This window comes from Moschus berezovskii, chromosome 21 (assembly GCF_049115385.1).
Source record: "Moschus berezovskii isolate FMDL1 chromosome 21, NW_MosBer_1.0, whole genome shotgun sequence".
Classification (NCBI taxonomy): domain Eukaryota; kingdom Metazoa; phylum Chordata; class Mammalia; order Artiodactyla; family Moschidae; genus Moschus; species Moschus berezovskii.
This window is the reverse complement of record NC_142480.1, coordinates 41,532,470-41,550,925: the sequence shown is the minus strand read 5'-3', so window position 1 is coordinate 41,550,925 and position 18,456 is coordinate 41,532,470. Positions and strand designations below refer to the sequence as shown.

General features: G+C 40.2%; 1 protein-coding gene across 7 annotated transcripts in view; it reads right to left on the bottom strand.

Annotated features, from left to right (window-relative positions):
• Positions 1 to 18,456, bottom strand: part of TJP1 (tight junction protein 1) — a 266,030-nt gene that overhangs the window by 77,424 nt on the left and 170,150 nt on the right. For all 7 annotated transcript variants that reach the window (XM_055417981.2, XM_055417982.2, XM_055417985.2 and 4 more), the window contains one exon: positions 7,194 to 7,250. In XM_055417981.2, the coding sequence (XP_055273956.2) occupies positions 7,194 to 7,250 (57 nt within the window). Of the gene's footprint in view, positions 1 to 7,193; positions 7,251 to 18,456 lie in introns of those variants that run through there.

Genomic DNA, 18,456 nt, shown 5'->3' with positions numbered 1-18,456 from the left:
TCTGTATTTAAAAAAAAACAAAAAATCTTGCCTTTATTTTATAATACATACAAAATTTAATTTAAAAAAAAAAAACAAAAAACACTTCCAGAAGAAAATAACAGGAATAATAATTGGGACCTTGGATTTGGAAGAATTCTCAGATACAAAACTAAAAGCAAAAGTAATAAAAGCAAAAACTAATAAATTAGACTTTATCAAAATGGAAAACCAATGCTCTATAAAAGACACTGTTAAGATCAGGGAAAAGGCAAGTCACAGGGGAAAATACGTGCAAAACAGTATCTAGTAAAGAACTTGTATCTGCTGCTGCTAAGTCTAGAAGATATTAAAACTTTCAAAACTCAGTAACAACTTCTGTGCACCAAGGGAAAAAAAAATTTACAAATCATATATCTATCTGATAAGGGATTAATGACCAGAATATAGAAAAACTCCTACAATTCAACAAATAAAACCCCAATTAAACAATGGACAAAGGAACTGGAAAAAAATAAACTGAACAGATGGTAAATTCTGTTATGCGTATTTTACCACAATTTAAAACAGTAAGTGTAAAAATTAATACACAGAAACCTCAATTAAAAGTTAGGTGGCCAGCAGGGGATGCGCTTGTGCACTGTGCTCTTAGAGCCCAACAGGAATAAGACCGACTTCCTCTTCCTGCCTGCCAGGAGCTCCATTGTGACAGATTGTCACAACTCAGCCAGTGAACAACCACAATACCCTGGGCTCTCGATTCCTCTGGTGGACTCGCTGTTTACTTCAGCCCTCCCAATTTCCTTTTCCCCTCCATAAAAGAGTGCCCTTCTCCATTGTCTGCTGGGGTCTTGCACTGTCTTGCCACGGTTGCAGACCCTCAACTGCAATTCTTTGTTGATCCCCAGCAAACCCACTTTTGCGGGAGAAATAACTGTTACTCTATTTAAGGTCAGTATAAGAAAACAAACAATTTAATTAAAAATAGGCAAAATATGTGAACATATTTTACCAAAGAATACTGGAGTGGGTAGCCTACCCCTTCTCCAGCGGACCTTCCTGACCCAGGAATCGAGCCGGGGTCTCCTGCATTGCAGGCGAATTCTTTACCAACTAAGCTATCAGGGAAGCCCTAAAGAAGATACATAGACAACAAGTAAGCACAGAAACAGATATTCAACATCATTACTCTTTAGAGAACTACAAACTAAAACCACAATGACATACCACAACACACCTATTAGAATAGATAAAAAGGAGGAGGAAAGCAACATTACCACCACCCTGATACAATCAACTGTTTGTAAGGATACAAAGTAACTGGAGCTCTTATGACCTGCTGGCTGAGATACATAATAGTACAGAAAGTATGACAGCTCTTTATCAAAGTTAAACATTCACTTACCATAAAACCCACAATACTGCATTCCCAGGAATTTACCCAAGAGAAACTAAAAGGTATGAGCACACAAAAACCTGTGTACCAGGGCAGATTTATTCATAATTACCAAAGGTATCCAGGCTGAAGAATGAATAAGCGAATTATTCTATATTCATACAATGAAATGCTACTTAGCAATAAGAAGGAACTAACTACTGATACAAGTCTATAACAGAGAAATTTCAAGTGCATTAGGTTAAGCATAAGAAGCCAGTCTCAAAAGACTACATACTATATGAGTTCCTCTCATGACACTCTGGATAAGGCCACTGTTAGTTAGTTAGTTCAGTCGCTCAGTCATGTCTGACTCTCCGCGACCCCATGAATCACAGCACGCCAGGCCTCCCTGTCCATCACCAAATCCCGGAGTTCATTCAAACTCATGTCCACAGAGTCAGTGATGCCATCCAGCCATCTCATTCTCCGTCGTCCCCTTCTCCTCCCACCCCCAACCTTTCCCAGCATCAGAGTCTTTTCCAGTGAGTCAACACGTCGCATGAGGTGGCCAAAGTATTGCAGTTTCAGTTTCAGCATCAGTCCTTCCAATGAACACCCAGGACTGATCTCCTTTAGGATGGACTGGTTGGATCTCCTTGCAGTCCAAGGGACTCTCAACAGTCTTCTCCAGCACCACAGTTCAAAAGCATCAATTCTTCGGCGATCAGCTTTCTTCACAGTCCAACTCTCACATCCATACATGACCACGGGAAAAACCATAGCCTTGACTAGGCGGACCTTGGTTGGCAAAGTAATGTCTCTGCTTTTTAATATACTATCAAGGTTGGTCATAACTTTCCTTCCAAGGAGTAAGCGTCTTTTAATTTCATGGCTGCAATCAGCATCTGCAGTGATTTTGGAGCCCAAAAAAATTAAGTCTGACACTATTTCCACTGTTTTTCCATCTATTTCCCATGAAGTGATGGGACCAGATGCCATGATCTTTGTTTTCTGAATGTTGAGCTTCAAGCCAACCTTTTCACTCTCCTCTTTCACTTTCATCAAGAGGCTTTTGAGTTCCTCTTCACTTTCTGCCATAAGGGTATGCTGCTGCTGCTAAGTCACTTCAGTCGTGTCCGACTCTGTGTGACCCCATAGACGGAAGCCCACCAGGCTCCCCCGTCCCTGGGATTCTCCAGGCAAGAACACTGGAGTGGGTTGCCATTTCCTTCTCCAATGTGTGAAAGTGGAAAGTGAAAAGTGAAAGTGAAGTCGCTCAGTCGTGTCCGACCCTTAGCGACCCCACGGACTGCAGCCTACCAGGCTCCTCGATCCATGGGATTTTCTAGGCAATAGTACTGGAGTGGCTTGCCATTGCCTTCTCCGGCCATAAGGGTATATCTGAGGTTATTGATATTTCTCCCTGCAATCTTGATTCCAGCTTGTGCTTCTTCCAGCCCAGCGTTCCTCATGATGTACTCTGCATATAAGTTAAATAAGCAAGGTGACAATATACAGCCTTGACGTACTCCTTTTTCTATTTGGAACCAGTCGGTTGTTCCATGTACAGTTCTGACTGTTGCTTCCTGACCTGCATACAGGTTTCTCAAGAGGCAGGTCAGGTGGTCTGGGATTCCCATCTCTTTCAGAATGTTCCACAGTTTATTGTGATCCACACAGTCAAAGGCTTTGACATAGTCGATGAAGCAGAAATAGATGTTTTTCTGGAACTCTCTTGCTTTCTCCATGATCCAGCGGATGTTGGCAATTTGATCTCTGGTGCCTCTGCCTTTTCTAAAACCTGCTTGAACATCTGGGAGTTCACGGTTCACATATTGCTGAAGCCTGGCTTGGAGAATTTTGAGCATGACTTTACTAGCGTGTGAGATGAGTGCAATTGTACGGTAGTTTGAGCATTCTTTGGCATTGCCTTTCTTTGGGATTGGAATGAAAACTGACCTTTTCCAGTCCTGTGGCCACTGCTGAGTTTTCCAAATTTGCTGGCATATTGAGTGCAGCACTTTCACAGCATCATCTTTCAGGATTTGAAATAGCTCAACTGGAATTCCATCACCTCCACTAGCTTTGTTTGTAGTGATGCTTTCTAAGGCCCACTTGACTTCGCATTCCAAATGTCTGGCTCTAGGTCAGTGATCACGTTATCGTGACTATCCTGGTCGTGAAGATCTTTTTTGTACAGTTCTTCTGTGTATTCTTGCCACCTCTTCTTAATCTCTTCTGCTTCTGTTAGGTCCATACCATTTCCGTCCTTTATCGAGCCCATCTTTGCATGAAATATTCCCTTGGAATCTCTAATTTTCTTGAAGAGATCTCTTGTTTTTCCTATTCTGTTGTTTTCCTCTATTTCTTTGCATTGATCACTGAGGAAGGCTTTCTTTTCTCTCCTTGCTATTCTTTGGAACTCTGCATTCACATGCTTATATCTTTCCTTTTCTCCTTTGCTTTTCGCTTCTCTTCTTTTCACAGCTATTTGTAAGGCCTCCTCAGACAGCCATTTTGCTTTTTTGCATTTCTTTTCCATGGGGATGGTCTTAGTCCCTGTCTCCTGTACAATGTCACGAACCTCCGTCCAGAGTTCATCAGGCACTCTAACAGATCTAGAGTATGTACAGAACAGAAAACACCAGTGGTTGCTAAGCGCTGAAGGTGATGGCTTGAGGCTGACTACAAGTTGCACACGGGAGAACCTCAGGGTGACCGAATGTTCTACATTGTCTGCAGCGGTGGTTATGTGACTGTCACAAGGCTAAATGCGTTTGGCAAACTCAGGACTGTACACTAAGGATGAATTTTAATGTGTGTAAATTATATCAATATAAACAATGAAAGTATTAAGAAAATTAATGAAATATGATAAAATAGTATCAAAGTATTCTATAAATACTAGCCAACTGACTATGTATAAGGCATGATGATATATGTTTAATCTGATTTCAATATGTTATCTATCAGGATACTTCAAAAAAATTCAGGCCATACCTTAGCTCTATAAAGTTAAGGTTAGTATTATGATTTCTTTTTTTTTTTACTATTTCAGTTCAGTTCAGTTCAGTCACTCAGTCGTGTCCGACTCTCTGCGACCCCATGAACCACAGCACGCCAGGCCTCCCTGTCCATCACCAACTCCCGGAGTTCACTCCAACTCATGTCCATCGAGTCGGTGATGCCATCCAGCCATCTCATTCTCTGTTGTCCCCGTCTCCTCCTACCTCCAATCCCCCCTAGCATCAGACTCTTTTCCAGTGAGTCAACTCGTCGCATGAGGTGGCCAAAGTATTGGAGTTTCAGCTTCAGCATAAGTCCTTCCAATGAACACCCAGGATTGATCTCCTTTAGAATGGACTGGTTGGATTTCCTTGCAGGGTGACACAAAAAAAATCAAGTACATTTTATCTGAAATCACTGTTTCTTTTCTAAACAATTAATTCACCCGTGAAGTGATGCGACTGGATGCCATGATCTTAGTTTTCTGAATGTTGAGTTTTAAGCCAACTTTTTCACTCTCCTCTTTCACCTTCATCAAGAGGCTCTTTAGTTCGCTTACTGTCATAGGGGTGGTGTCATCTGTGTATCTGAGGTTATTGATATTTCTCCCGGCAATCTTGATTACAGCTTTTGCTTCATCCAGCCCAGCACTTCACATGATGTACTCTGCATATAAGTTAAACAAGCAGGGTGACGATATATACCCTTGACATACTCCTTTCCCAATTTGGAACCAGTCTGTTGTTTCATGTCCAATTCTAACTGTTGCTTCTTGACCTGCATACAGATTTCTCAGGAAGCAGGTCAGGTGGTCTGATAGTCCCATCTCAAAGAATTTTCCAGTTTGTTCTGATCCACATAGTCAAAGGCTTTGGCATAGTCAATAAAGCAAAAGTACATGTTTTTCTGGAACTCTCTTGCTTTTTCGATGATCCAGCGGATGCTGGCAATTTGATCTCTGGTTCCTCTGCCTTTTCTAAATCCAGCTTGAACATCTGGAAGTTCATAGTTCATGTACTGTTGAAACCTGGCTTGGAGAATTACTTTGCTAGCATGTGAGATGAGTGCATTTGTGCAGTAGTTTGAACATTCAGAAAACTAAGATCACGGCATCTGGTCCCATCACTTCATGGCAAACAGATGGGGAAACAGTGGAAACAGTGTCAGACTTTATTTCTTTGGGCTCCAAAATCACTGCAGATGGGGACTGCAGCCATGAAATTAAAAGACACTTGCTCCTTGGAAAGAAAAGCTATGACCATCCTAGACAGCATATTAAAAAGCAGAGACATTACTTTATCAACAAAGGTCTATCTAGTCAAAGCTACGGTTTTTTCAGTAGTCGTGTATCGATGTGAGAATTGGGCTATAAAGAAAACTGACCAAAGAACTGATGTTTTTGAACTGTTGGAGAAGACTCTTCAGGGTCCCTTGGACTGCAAGGAGATCCAACCAGTCAATCCTCAAGGAAATCAGTCCCAAATATTCATTGGAAGGACTGATGCTGAAGCTGAAACTCCTGATTTTGGCCCCTGATGCGAAGAACCAACTCACTGGAAAAGACCCTGATGCTGGGAAAGATTGAAGGCAGGAGGAGAAGGGGCCGACAGAGGATGAGATGGTTGGATGGCATCACCGACACGATGAACATGAGTTTGAGTAGGCTCCAGGAGTTGGTGATGGACAGGGAAGTCTGGCGTGCTGCAGTCCATGGGGTTGCAAAGAGTCGGATATGACTGAGCAACTGAACTGAACTGAATTTACCTGTTGCCTATCATGTGCAGATTCAAAGATCCACAAGATCGCAGTTTAGGTACATGACTTTCCCCCTCTCTAACTTGCTAGCAGTGGACACAGCGGGTAGAAACGGTATGTGCAAAATGCCTGTCTGTTCTCTCATCTCTTTCTGCACATTCTCCAGGGAGAAGGGCAATGAGCAATCATGTCTCTTCAGAGGGAGGAAAAGGGAGACCTGTGGGCAGCACGATTTTATGCCAAGTACTATTAGGTGGCATCAGCCACATTTTACACCTGTGGAAACCAAAGTTTTAGAAGTGAGTTGGACCACCTGTGCTCATTTCTAAAGGGAAGCAGGCAGTGTAGGATTCAAATCCCAAACAGGTTCATTTCAGACAAAGCTCTTACTTTTTTCTTTTAACGTAAGTATTTTAAAGCTATCATTTACTTAATCCTCATTTCAGAATTTTCCATCTAGTACTAGAGCCACATGGCATGTGGTATCTTAAGTTCCCTGACCAGGGATTGAAGCCATGCCCTCTGCAGTGGAAGTGCAGAGTCTTAACCACTCAACCTCCAGGGAACTACCACAAAGTTCTTACTCTTATCCAGATCACTGTGATTTGCTCTCTGACTATCTGCAATTGCTTAATCAAGAGCTTGGTTCTACATGTTTCAAAACAAGGAATATCTTTTAAGATTTTATTATTTGCATGACCTTGTTCAATTTTAAACCCCAAGCTCACAATACATACTTATATACTCAGAAACACTAAAACAGTTTACACATTTACACCAGCAAACGGTGTCTTTTATCTGGTCACTCAAAACTTAAAATATAAACCACTTGATTTCTTAAGTCATGACTGAAAACAGCAATATACAAATAACAACCGAAAGGATATATGAAAAAGTAATCATGCTCACTTTTGACCTTAATAAAGAATTTATTGCAACTCTGATTTTAAACAAAGGATTGTAGAAAAGTTCTTCCCCTTTCTTCTGGCTTCCTGACATCTGGCTTTCCTCTATTGTTTTCAGAAACTGCCAGGATCCTGAGTTACACACAGATTATTTACTCAACAGAACTCACCCTGTGAAGTGTCACCGTGTGTTGTTCCCATATAGCTGTTTCCTCCATTGTTGTGTTCTGATAGAGGAAAAGAAAAACAATTATCTTTTAAGAGAATGTCTTTCATAAACTAGATGAGAACCTCTAGCAAACAATTTAGCACAGTAAAATACCAAAATCCATACTTTTAATATTAGGTACTCTGAAAAGCGCTTAATAATTACAGAAGTTTTTTGCTTGCTTCTGTTTTTGTTGTAAGAGACAGGAAAGTACACACAGGAACTTCCTTTGTTTTAACTTAATTTGGACAAACGCCACTCTACACTCACTCCAGGCCAGCTGAAATCAGTGATCAAGCTAATTCTGCAACTTGACAGTGACAGAAGTTAGAATAGCATTTTTAAAGTATCTAACAACATAAAACATTTAAAAGTTTTCCTTACATTGTGCAAAGAAAGGAAACGACAAATACCTCTGAACTCTATAACTGAATTATAAATACACATAATTACGGGAAAACAGATAAGACCATTTGATAGGTTTGGTCAGTGGTTGCTTCAGTATCAGCTGAAACACTACTGCTCAACCTAGTTTCATTTTACTACAGAATTATCTTCAAGTTTTGTTTATTACTCTGAAGGAAAAAAAAGGGTGGGGCTTTTCTAGTATACATATCATGCACACAAGCCCATACCGAAAGAACAAACAATTCCACCCCTCTCAAAGAATCCGAGTAAAATAAGTGATGCGAGCGCCCAGAGTTGCTGATGCTCAAATGTCCGTATCATTCAGGTTCTTCTCCTGTCAGAGCTTTTACTGAAGAGGGAAATAAATCACTATCTAAAGGATGGGCACTAAGGAATTAGAGTAAATTTCTTATAAATTGGGTTCATTGATCTTGGAAGTTTAAAGTAATTCAATCTCTTTTAATGTTATCATTCTCTGCAGCTGGGGTTGCTGAACATATACAGACATTTATAATTTGTCTAAAGGCTTTCCAGAGTTATCCAAAGGTAGGGTGGAAGGGAGAACGCTGGGCATGACACTGCCAGGCCATCGCTGTCACCAGTGTTATCAACGTTTGTGCCACAGGTGCTTTCCTAGCACAATGCTGTCACGAGCATCATGAGAAGGTATCCTCCACGGGGCCGTGGGCCCACTTCTTTCCACAGCAAATTTAATTGAACACTAATGCCCCTTGAGAAAATGAATCCCTATAAAGAAAGCCCGCTTCCCTCAATTCAGAGCCACTAGATTAACTTTCCTGCCAGATGAACAAGAGAGGGAGAGAAAGGGATCCCTCTGTCCCCTCCCATAGATAAGAACTGTCCACTAACGTTTTGTTTCAATCTTGCAGTCAAGTGCAGCAAAACCTCCTTTTATTTAGTGAGACCTCTACTGGAAACAAAGCTGTTTTGTTTTTTTTTAAAAAAATGACCAAGATCCATATATTTTTTAAAAATTCCTCCATCAATGTGACACAGTGATGATAGGAGTAATTCTGCTTAACAGAAAAGAGTCCCACTAAATTACACATGATAAAAATAATCTGCAACTGCCAGTTTGTCCAAGCTTAGCGGACTTATGAAAAATAAGAATTGCTTGCATGGCTCTAAGCTCATCATGCCTGGATCCACTTCTTTCATCAGCAGCACTGCTTTTAAATCCTTTCCTAACAAGGGCAAACTGAAAGTGATCTGATACCAGGAGAGAACCTCCATAACATAACCTTTGGAATGAAAATTTATTGTCCTGCGTATAGTTTGAATGGCCACAAAGCTTTTCATTTGGAAAAGAATATAAATCAAATGAGAAAATTCACTTAGTGTGAAGGGAGGAAAAGTAGATTCTGAAATACCTTGTATACTGTTACCCTCATTTTTAACATGATCACTTTCAAATAGAGCAAAGTTTAAACATGAATAGGAAAACAAAGGATATATAAAAGAATATACAGAATGTTAACACGATCATCTTCAAAGTGAGGGGACTATGGGTGATATCTCATTCGGTTTTTTTTTCCTTTTCTATTCCCAATCAGAATAAATTGCCAAAATATTTTAAGACACATTCATTAAATCCCACTTTGAACTTCAAATATTTTTAATTTTGCTTTTAGGAAAAATCAAGTAATATTTAAAAAGATTACTTTATGTTACTTATAAAAATTACTCTGTTAGAAAGGGGTTTATACAATAAGGTCTTAATGTACAAGCTTCTAGAGGAGTACAATAAGAGAAATTTAGATTATTTTACAAAAGGGGAAAAATAAGAATTCTAAAACAATGGTTCTCAGCATTTAAATCAAAATTTGTATGGTTCTTCAGAAAAGCACATACCTCAACCAACTCAATGGGTTCCCCAGAATGGGTAACACAGTAGCTCACTTCTCTGATAAAGCTGAACACAAGCTTTATTAGCTCAATTCACCAGAGGGAGACCAATGAACAAGACAGGGGAAAACAGAGAATGAAATACAAAAAAGGATGTTAAGTTAGGCTCTTAGCCTACACACTAAACCAACTAAATCTATAACATAAGATGTTATGTCCTGCTCATCCTTATCGTTTAAAACACACAGAGGCACACACAAGTATTCCTAGTTTAAACCACAGACCATACCATGTCTTTCCACTCTCAGGCCTTTGGCTTCTGTCACTGGCAAAAGCAGCAAAATTACCACTGTTGTCTAACTAGGCAGATTTTATGAGGACTTCTGAAGGCACAGAGGGTGAATAAGTGGATGAGCACACAGATCTGTGACAATACAAATACAATGAACTACAATGGTAGACTCCTGGTTGATGAGATTCAAGTCCTCACTTTTCCTTTCAACTTTGCTCTATTTGACCATAAAATGCTGAGGGGTGGGGAGATCAGATTCTTAAAATAAGTCACTCTGTTTTATGAAGGCTAAAACTGAAATAAAGCATTTTTAGTACTACTAAGTTTGGTACTTCAGAAATTTTGATACTTTAGAAAAAGAAGGAAGGGGATTTTCTCCACCCCAGGATTTTCTCCTCTGGGGTGGAGAAAAAGAAACTGGCGCAGGCAGGCAGGAAAATTTATTTTCACTGTGAGCACTTCTCACTTAATAGTGTTCTGCTAAGTTCATCCACTACTTACTCAAGTAATTTAAAAACATCATCCTTATTATAAAATTGCTTACTACTCATCATTTTTCTTACTGGGAAAAAAAAAAGGCATAACTGTGTAATTCGCACAAGGATTTTCTGGTAAAGAGTCTCATTCCCCAAATATTCAGGCTTGTGGGGAGACCACAAGTAACAAAGTGTTGCTCCAATAAGAGTGACTCCAGCACTATCACCCCTGTAACTCTGAAACATGCTGTTAAACAGAAAATGAAGAGGCCACGAACACCAAGATCAGAGCCCAAGTCTGCCACTAAATAGGTAAGTAACCTTAGTGTTCCCCATTTAGGGAATGGGATACATCAACTCAAGGAGAAAGCCCTGTATAGCTCCAAAATCCTATTAGGCTGTAATTCCAATTCCAAACAGGCTGCAAATTCATTAATTAGGTAACCAGTGTGGGCAACAAGAACAGAGACACTCTTGGCCACTGGGCTCTGAGTTCTACACACAACTTTAAAATCAGCATCCACTGACCAGAATCCCAACTTCTCAAGGAGCAAAAAGCTGCATTTCAGAAAGTGCCAAGAGTTTGTTTGGTTTCTTTGTTCTAAGCTCCAGCTGGCAAAGATACTACTCAGATCACCAACTGTGAAGGGCTTCCTGCCAAAACTTCAGATCCTAATTTTAGGCAGCTTCACTGTCCTTTCAGCAGATTCCAAGTGGTGGAAAGACAGGAAGCTACAAGAATGGACAGGATGAGAAGAATCTATTATCTGTTGTTATTGTTCAATCACTAAGTCGTGTCTGACTCTGTGATCCCAAGGACTGCAACACACCAGGATTCCCTGTCCTTCACCAACTCTCAGAGGATGCTCAAACTCAAGTCCATCGAGTCAGTGATGCCATCCAACCATCTCATCCTCTGTCGGCCCCTTCTCCTTCTGCCTTCAATCCTCCCCAGTATCAGGGTCTTTTCCAATGAGTCAGCTCTTTGCATCAGGCAGCCAAAGTATTGGAGCTTCAGTATCAGTCCTTCCGATGAATATTCAGAGTTGATTTCCTTTAGGACGGACTGGTTTGATCTCCTTGCCATTCAGGGTACTCTCAAGAGTCTTCTCCAACACCAAAGCTCAAAAGCATCAATTCTTAAGCTCCCAGCCTTCGTCATGGTCCACTTCTCACATCCATACATGACTACTGGAAAAACTGTATCTTTGACTATAGAGACCTTTGTTGGTAAAGTAATGTCTCTGCTTTTTAACACGCTGTCTAGGTTTAACATAGCTTTTCTTCCAAGGTACAAGTGTCTTTTAGCTTCATGGCTACAGTCACTGTCTGCAGTGATTTTAGAGTCCAAGAAAATAAAGTCTGTTGCTGTTTCCATTGTTTCCCTATCTATTTGCCAGAGAGTGATGGGACAGGATGCCATGATCTTAGTTTTTTGAATGTTGAGTTTTAAGCCAGCTTTTTCACTCCCATTTTTCATCTTCATCAAGAGGCTCTTTAGTTCCTCTTTGCTTTCTGCCATAAGGGTGGTGTCATCTGCATATCTGAGGTTATTGATATTTCTCCTGGCAATCTTGGTTCCAGCCTAAGCTTCATCCAGTCTCACATTTCACATGATGTACCCTGTTGTAAATAAGCAGGGTGACAATATAGTCTTAACATACTTTTCCCAATTTGGAACCAGTTCTTTGTCCAGCTCTAACTGTTGCTTCTTGACCTGCATACAGGTCAGGAGGCAGGTCAGGTGGTCTGGTATTCCCATCTCTTGAAGAATTTTCCACAGTTTGTTGTGATCCACACAAAGGTTTTAGCATAGTCAATGAAACAGAAGTAGATGTTTTTCTGGAATTCTCTTGCTTTTATCTATGATCCAACAGATGTTGGCAATTTGATCTCTGGTTTGATTCCTCTGCCTTTTCTAAATCCAGCTTGTACATCTGGAAGTTCTCAGTTCATGTACTATTGAAGCCTAGCTTGAAGGATTTGTTACCTTGCTAGCATATGAAATGAGCGCATTGTGTGGTAGTTTGAACATTCTTTGGTACTGCCCTTCTTTGGGATTGGAAAGAAAACTGACCTTTTCCAGTACTGTTGTGACTGCTGAGTTTTCCAAATTTGCTGGCACATTGAGTGTAGCACTTTAACAGCATCATCTTTTAGGATCTGAAATAGCTCAGCTGGAATTTCATCACCTTCACTTGCTTTGTTCATAGTGAGGCTTCTTAAGGCCCACTTGTCTTCGCACTCCAGGATGTCTGGATCTAGGTGAGCACACCATCGTGGTTATCCGGGTCATTAATATCTTTTTTGCACAGTTCTTCTGTGTATTCTTGTCACCACTTCTTAATAACTTCTGCTTTTGTTAGGTCCACACCATCTCTGTCCTTTATTGTTCCCATCGTTGCATGAAATGTTCCCGGAGTATCTCTAATTTTCTTGAGAGATCTCTAGTCTTTCCCATTCTATTGTTTTCTTCTATTTCTTTGCACTGTTCACTTAGGAAGGCTTTCTTATCTCTCCTGGCTATTCTATGTAACTCTGCATTCAAATGGGTATATCTTTCCCTTTCGCCTCTCTTCTTTTCTCGGCTACTTGTAAGGCCTTCTCAGACAACCATTTTGCCTTTTTGCATTTCTTTTTCTTGGGGATGGTTTTGATCACTGCCTTCTATACAATGTCACAAACCTCTGTCCAAAGTTCTTCAGGCATTCTATCAGATCTAATCCCTTGAATCTACTTGTCACTTCCACTGTATAATCGTAAGGGATTTGATTTAGGTCCTATCTGAATGATCCAGTGGTTTTCCCTACTCTCTTCAATTTAAGTCTGAATTTTGCATAAAGGAGTTCATGATCTGAGCCACAGATCATGACGACCTATATCTGGGAGAAGACCAAATCCAGGATGGACTAAATTAAAAGTCAGTGTTCCCCAAATGTAGGAAAAATATTGACTCCTTACCATTAACTAGTCAAAACCTACCATCTTTATGGCTGTAATTTAAAAAACAATCCATTTATTTATTCAATCCAGACTTTGATGCTAAGTGCTATGGGGGTCAAGAACAGAACCCTCTCTTCCTGAGGGGCTCAAGAAGGTTCAGAACACTAAATGGTGCATACGAGGTGCCACAGCAGGTGGAGAGGACAAGGTTTGCTGAGAAGATAGGAGACTGAGTCCCCAAGAAAAGCAACACTTGAGTTTAGGTTTGAAGGATGACCAGGAAAGAAAGTGGGAAAAGATGGTTCCAGAGAGGAATCAGCATGTCAACAGGCTGCTGCTGCTGCATACAGAGCTGCTGTCATGCAGGTAAAAGAGCCACTGGAGCAGTACACCAAAGGCCTTGTAATGTCAGGCTAGCAACAGTGAGCTCAGTGGAAAGATACTAAGGACCCATTCTGACACTGTGACGTGGAAGACAGAGTTGAGGCAGGGAGACCAATTAGAAAGTGGAAGTGAAGGAAGAGGAGCTAAAGATGGTGGTGAGAGGTTTCTGAATTGGACAGCTGCATGAAGAAACCAGCAGAAGAAATGATGAATTCAGTTTTAGTCGCCTTTAAGTTGAGGTGCCTGTGGAATACTGAAACAGAGAGTTAGGCAGTAGGACGGTGGATACAGGGGATCTGGCATAGATAAGAATCTAGCAGTAATCTACAAAGTAGTTCTGAACCCAAGGGGAAAGCTCCAATTACCAAAGCTCTAAGCTGACCCTGTGCAACATGAGTACTCAAAGGGGAAAAAGGAAGAACCACAGGGACTTGAGAAGGAACAGCCAGCAAGGAACTCACACAAAAATATCACTTAATAGTGAAGGACAGGGAAGCCTGGAGAGCTGCAGTCCATGGGGTTGCAAAGAGTTGGATACAGCTGAGAGACTGAACAACTGTCCAGAAAAGATGACAAAATAGAAAAATCAAGATATCATAGAAGAATACAATTTTCATGTATTTTTAAACTGTTGGGCCTTTCCATATCAAATATGTATTTAAAATAGTTTATTCAGGGCCATCTCTTAAATAAAGCACCCTGAGCATTCTTTGCTGACAACAGTGGTCCTCACTAGGAAAACCAGGCAGTAAACAGAGCAGTCACACTATGCTGGCTCCTGCTGGGCTTTTTCTTCTCTGAGCAGAGCTGCTGCACTCAAATGTTTCTGAATTCTCCTGCCCTATAAAGTGTTGGGTTTCCCTTTTTTTTGGCCTTCCATGCAAAACAAAAACAGAAAGCAAGATCACCTATTGAGATAAGGTGAGCCAGAAACTTATGAAGTACAGCCTAAGTTTTAGTGAATAAAACATATGCCGCCATCCCTCTTTGACCTTTTCTTATTGTTCAGTCGAGTCCAACTCTTTTCGACCCCATGGACTGTAGCCTGCCAGGTTCCTCTGTCCTTGGAATTCTCCAGGCAAGTATAGTGGAGTGGGTAGCCAGGCCCTCCTCCAGGGGATCTTCTCATACCAGGGATGGAACCCGTGTCTCCTACCTTGCATGCAGGTTCTTTACTGTTAAGCCACCAGGGAAGCCCCTTTGACCTTCAGTTAAGCATTTAATTTCAAATGTGATCACTGCTATACAAATGAAGTAAAAAGAAAGAGACTAGTGTATGTGCTAAAAAGTGGGAAAAATATAATTTGGATTGATCTGAAGGGCTATTATGCAAACTTTCAAAACAGAGATGTCCTGTTCAAGAGATAATACATAAATCTGAAGTCAAATGAAGAGCATCAGGAATTCAGCAAATCTCACAAATACAAGATAAGAACTCACTAAAGCAGAAGAACTAAAAATAACGATCCAAATAACCGGCAGCGACTGAACCTCAACTGAACTGCTCAACCTCAACTGAAAGTAACTAAATCGAGCATCCAACACTCTTTCAACTCCAGCTAAATTTTCTAATACTTTGTTGTGTATACTCCTTGGCTGAGAATTTAGGAGACATCAGATACTGTTTGATGAGATGGATATAATTAAAAAATATTAAGAGCTAGAAAAAAGATGTAAGTGGACCTAGAATTTTTTTGGTTGATCAAAGTTTAAGTAAGTTTACAGATAAATTGCCTATTTGCTGCTGTACTAAGATCCAACTGAAAGAATATCAGCTAAGTAAGTCACCATTAACCATTATTGGCACACAAAGGGACAGTTACAGACACTCCCAAAAAATCAGTGCTTTCCAGTTATTAGCAATAAAACTTCTTAGGTTGACATTTTCTAGTGGCTGAAGATGGATAAAAGACCTTTCAAACTTTTTCCAGGTAGAAAGGGAAGGGAAAGGGGCTGCAGAGATGGGGGAAGTAGTGTTCTCTGTGCACCAGTCCAGCTTTATGGTATATTATCTTCACACACTCAAGTCCTAGAGGGAGGGATGAGTAAAAAACGTAAACTGCTTTGTGTGTACACTAGGAGTGAATACATAAATGCACTGAAGATAATGAGAGGTGGGTTTCTATTGCTATAAATAAGAAAAGAAGGGAGAATAAACTCAGCTGTATGATGTGAGACCAAACTCTGAGGCATCAGTATAAACCCATGGTTTAAATACACATGTAGACAGATACAGAAGAGACAGAGTTCTGTAGATCCACACACACCCCCCTACTTCCCAGCTGTCTGCTGAGAGCCTAGCAGCATGAAAAGCCCAACAGCAGTGAGCACGGCTAGCACAGAAACCTTAAATTCTAAATACTGGTCTCTAGTAAAACAAACTGGAGAAGGCAATGGCAAGCCACTCCAGTACTCTTGCCTAGAAAATCCCATGGATGGAGGAGCCTGGTAGGCTGCAGTCCGTGGGGTCGCTAAGGGTCGGACATGACTGAGCGACTTCACTTCCACTTTTCGCTTTCACACATTGGAGAAGGAAATGGCAACCCACTCCAGTGTTCTTGCCTGGAGAATCCCAGGGACAGGGCAGCCTGGTGGGCTGCAGTATATGGGGTCACACAGAGTCGGACACGACTGAAGTGACTTAGCAGCAGCAGTAAAACAAACTACAATTTCTCAGAGAAGGGGCTGGCTGCAGGGTTGGGTCAGAGAAAATTCAGGATGAACCCAGAGTATCATGCAGCATTAGAAATGAAAGGACTGCTCAGAAAGTTATGAGAATTTGTCAAGAGAACACAGGAATCAGCAGGAAAGTTTCTAGAGGCCAAATCTGGAATAACTTGAGCAACAAAATATGATAATAATAGATTTTTAACCCATAAAATAACCCATGAATCCATATGATGTAATCAAATATGTAAATAGTAAAGGGACAGCTCTTGGTTAAGAGTGGAAGTTCAATTAACAAATGTGAAAAAGAAAAAAAAAAAATATGAAAGGAAAGGGGGCTACAGAATTACCATTAGGCAAACTCCACCAATTGCTGCAGATGAAGATCCACCCAGAGAGGATAAAACTGGCGGGTGAGTGCTTGAGGATTAACATGATTAGCACAGCCTCAAATCCTTTCCTCCAAAATACTTATAAATTAGAAATATAACAACTTTCCAGGAGAGAATACCATTGTAACCAAAGTAAACATTACCAACAGTAAGATATATCACATTATGAACTCCTTAACATGGTGTACAACATGATATCAAGTATTTTATAGTATTCTTGCCAAAAATGCACCATCTTATCCCAGTGATGAAAACACAACAGAAACCAAACTAAAGAAAGTGAAAGTCGCTCAGTTGTGTCCAACTCTTTGTGACCCCATGGACTATACAGTCTAAGGAATTCTCCAGGCCAGAATACTAGAGATGGTAGCCGTTTCCCTTCTCCAGGGGATCTTCCCAATCTGGGATTGAACCCAGGTCTCCCACATTACAGAGGGCTTCTTTATCAGCTGAGCCACTAGGGAAGCCCAAGAATACTGGAGTGGGTAGCCTAGCCCCTCTCCAGGGGATCGTCCCAACTCAGGAATCGAACCAGGGTCTCCTGCATTGCAGGGGGATTCTTTACCAACTGAGTTACCAGGGAAGCAAAACCAAACTAAAGGGCAGTCTAAAAAATAATCAGTTCTTTTCAAAAAGTTGTAACAGACGGAAAACTGAGGATCTGTTACAGATTCAAAGACACCAAAAAGAAGTAACAACTAAACACAAAGTGGAACCCTGGAAGAAAAAAATGGATGAACTAACAAAGTTCAAACGTGGTCTGTCATTTAGTTATTACTGGATCCATGTCAACTTCTTATCCTTGATAGATGTTCTGTAGGGTGAGTAGAATGAAAGATACAACTCTAGTATTTTTACAGCTTTTCTCTAACATTAACTCAAAATTTAAAAGTTTTTCTATAAACAGACAACTTACAAACTGAGAAAGAATGTACAAGGGCTTAATTTCTAAAACATATAAACAACTTATGCAACTCAAATATTTTAAAAAATTTTAAAAAAAATCCAATCAAAAATCAGGCAGAAGACCTAAACAGGCATTTCTCCAAAGACATACAGATGGGCAATAGACACATGAAAAGATGCTTAACCTCACTAATTGTTAGAAAATTGCAAATCAAAACTACATTGACTGAACTGAACCTATAATGTAAAAGAATCTGCACCTAAACACTTGAAACAGGATATTATAAACCACTGTTGTTAAATTAAAAGTAAATATTCACATAGCAAAAAAAAAAAAAAGAGGAAAGAGGAATGATAATGACAAGAGTTAAAGAGCTGAAGATTGCTAGTACCAAAAAATGTCATCTTGATTACATCTGCTTTGAGCAGAACATCTAAGAAGTCACATTCTGAACTATCATATATAGGCAAATTCGTCAAATTCCTAACAAAATCAAAACCATTCTTCCTTTAGATGCTAAAATAAAGAAAATAATCGACTCACTGAAGGAACCTGAGTGGGTAATTAATATATCAGTTTTGTGGAGTTTCTTAGGTTACTCCTTCTCCTCACTAAACTACTATTTTGATTTTCAAAAAAAAAAAAAGGTTTCAGAAAATCTTTTCAATTTCTAAATAATATATGAAAAACCATGCTGCTTTTCTAACAAAGCACTTAATGAAAAACAGCAAATTTGTACAAGTGTGTACACATTTCTTTAAAAGGTCACGTCTTTAAAATCAGCCTCCTTACTTCACCTCAATCCTAAAACTAAACAAATCACAATGTCTGAGGTAAGGTCACAAGCCACGTCTCAGCTGCTTAGCCTCACGCAGGTTCACTCCCCTGGG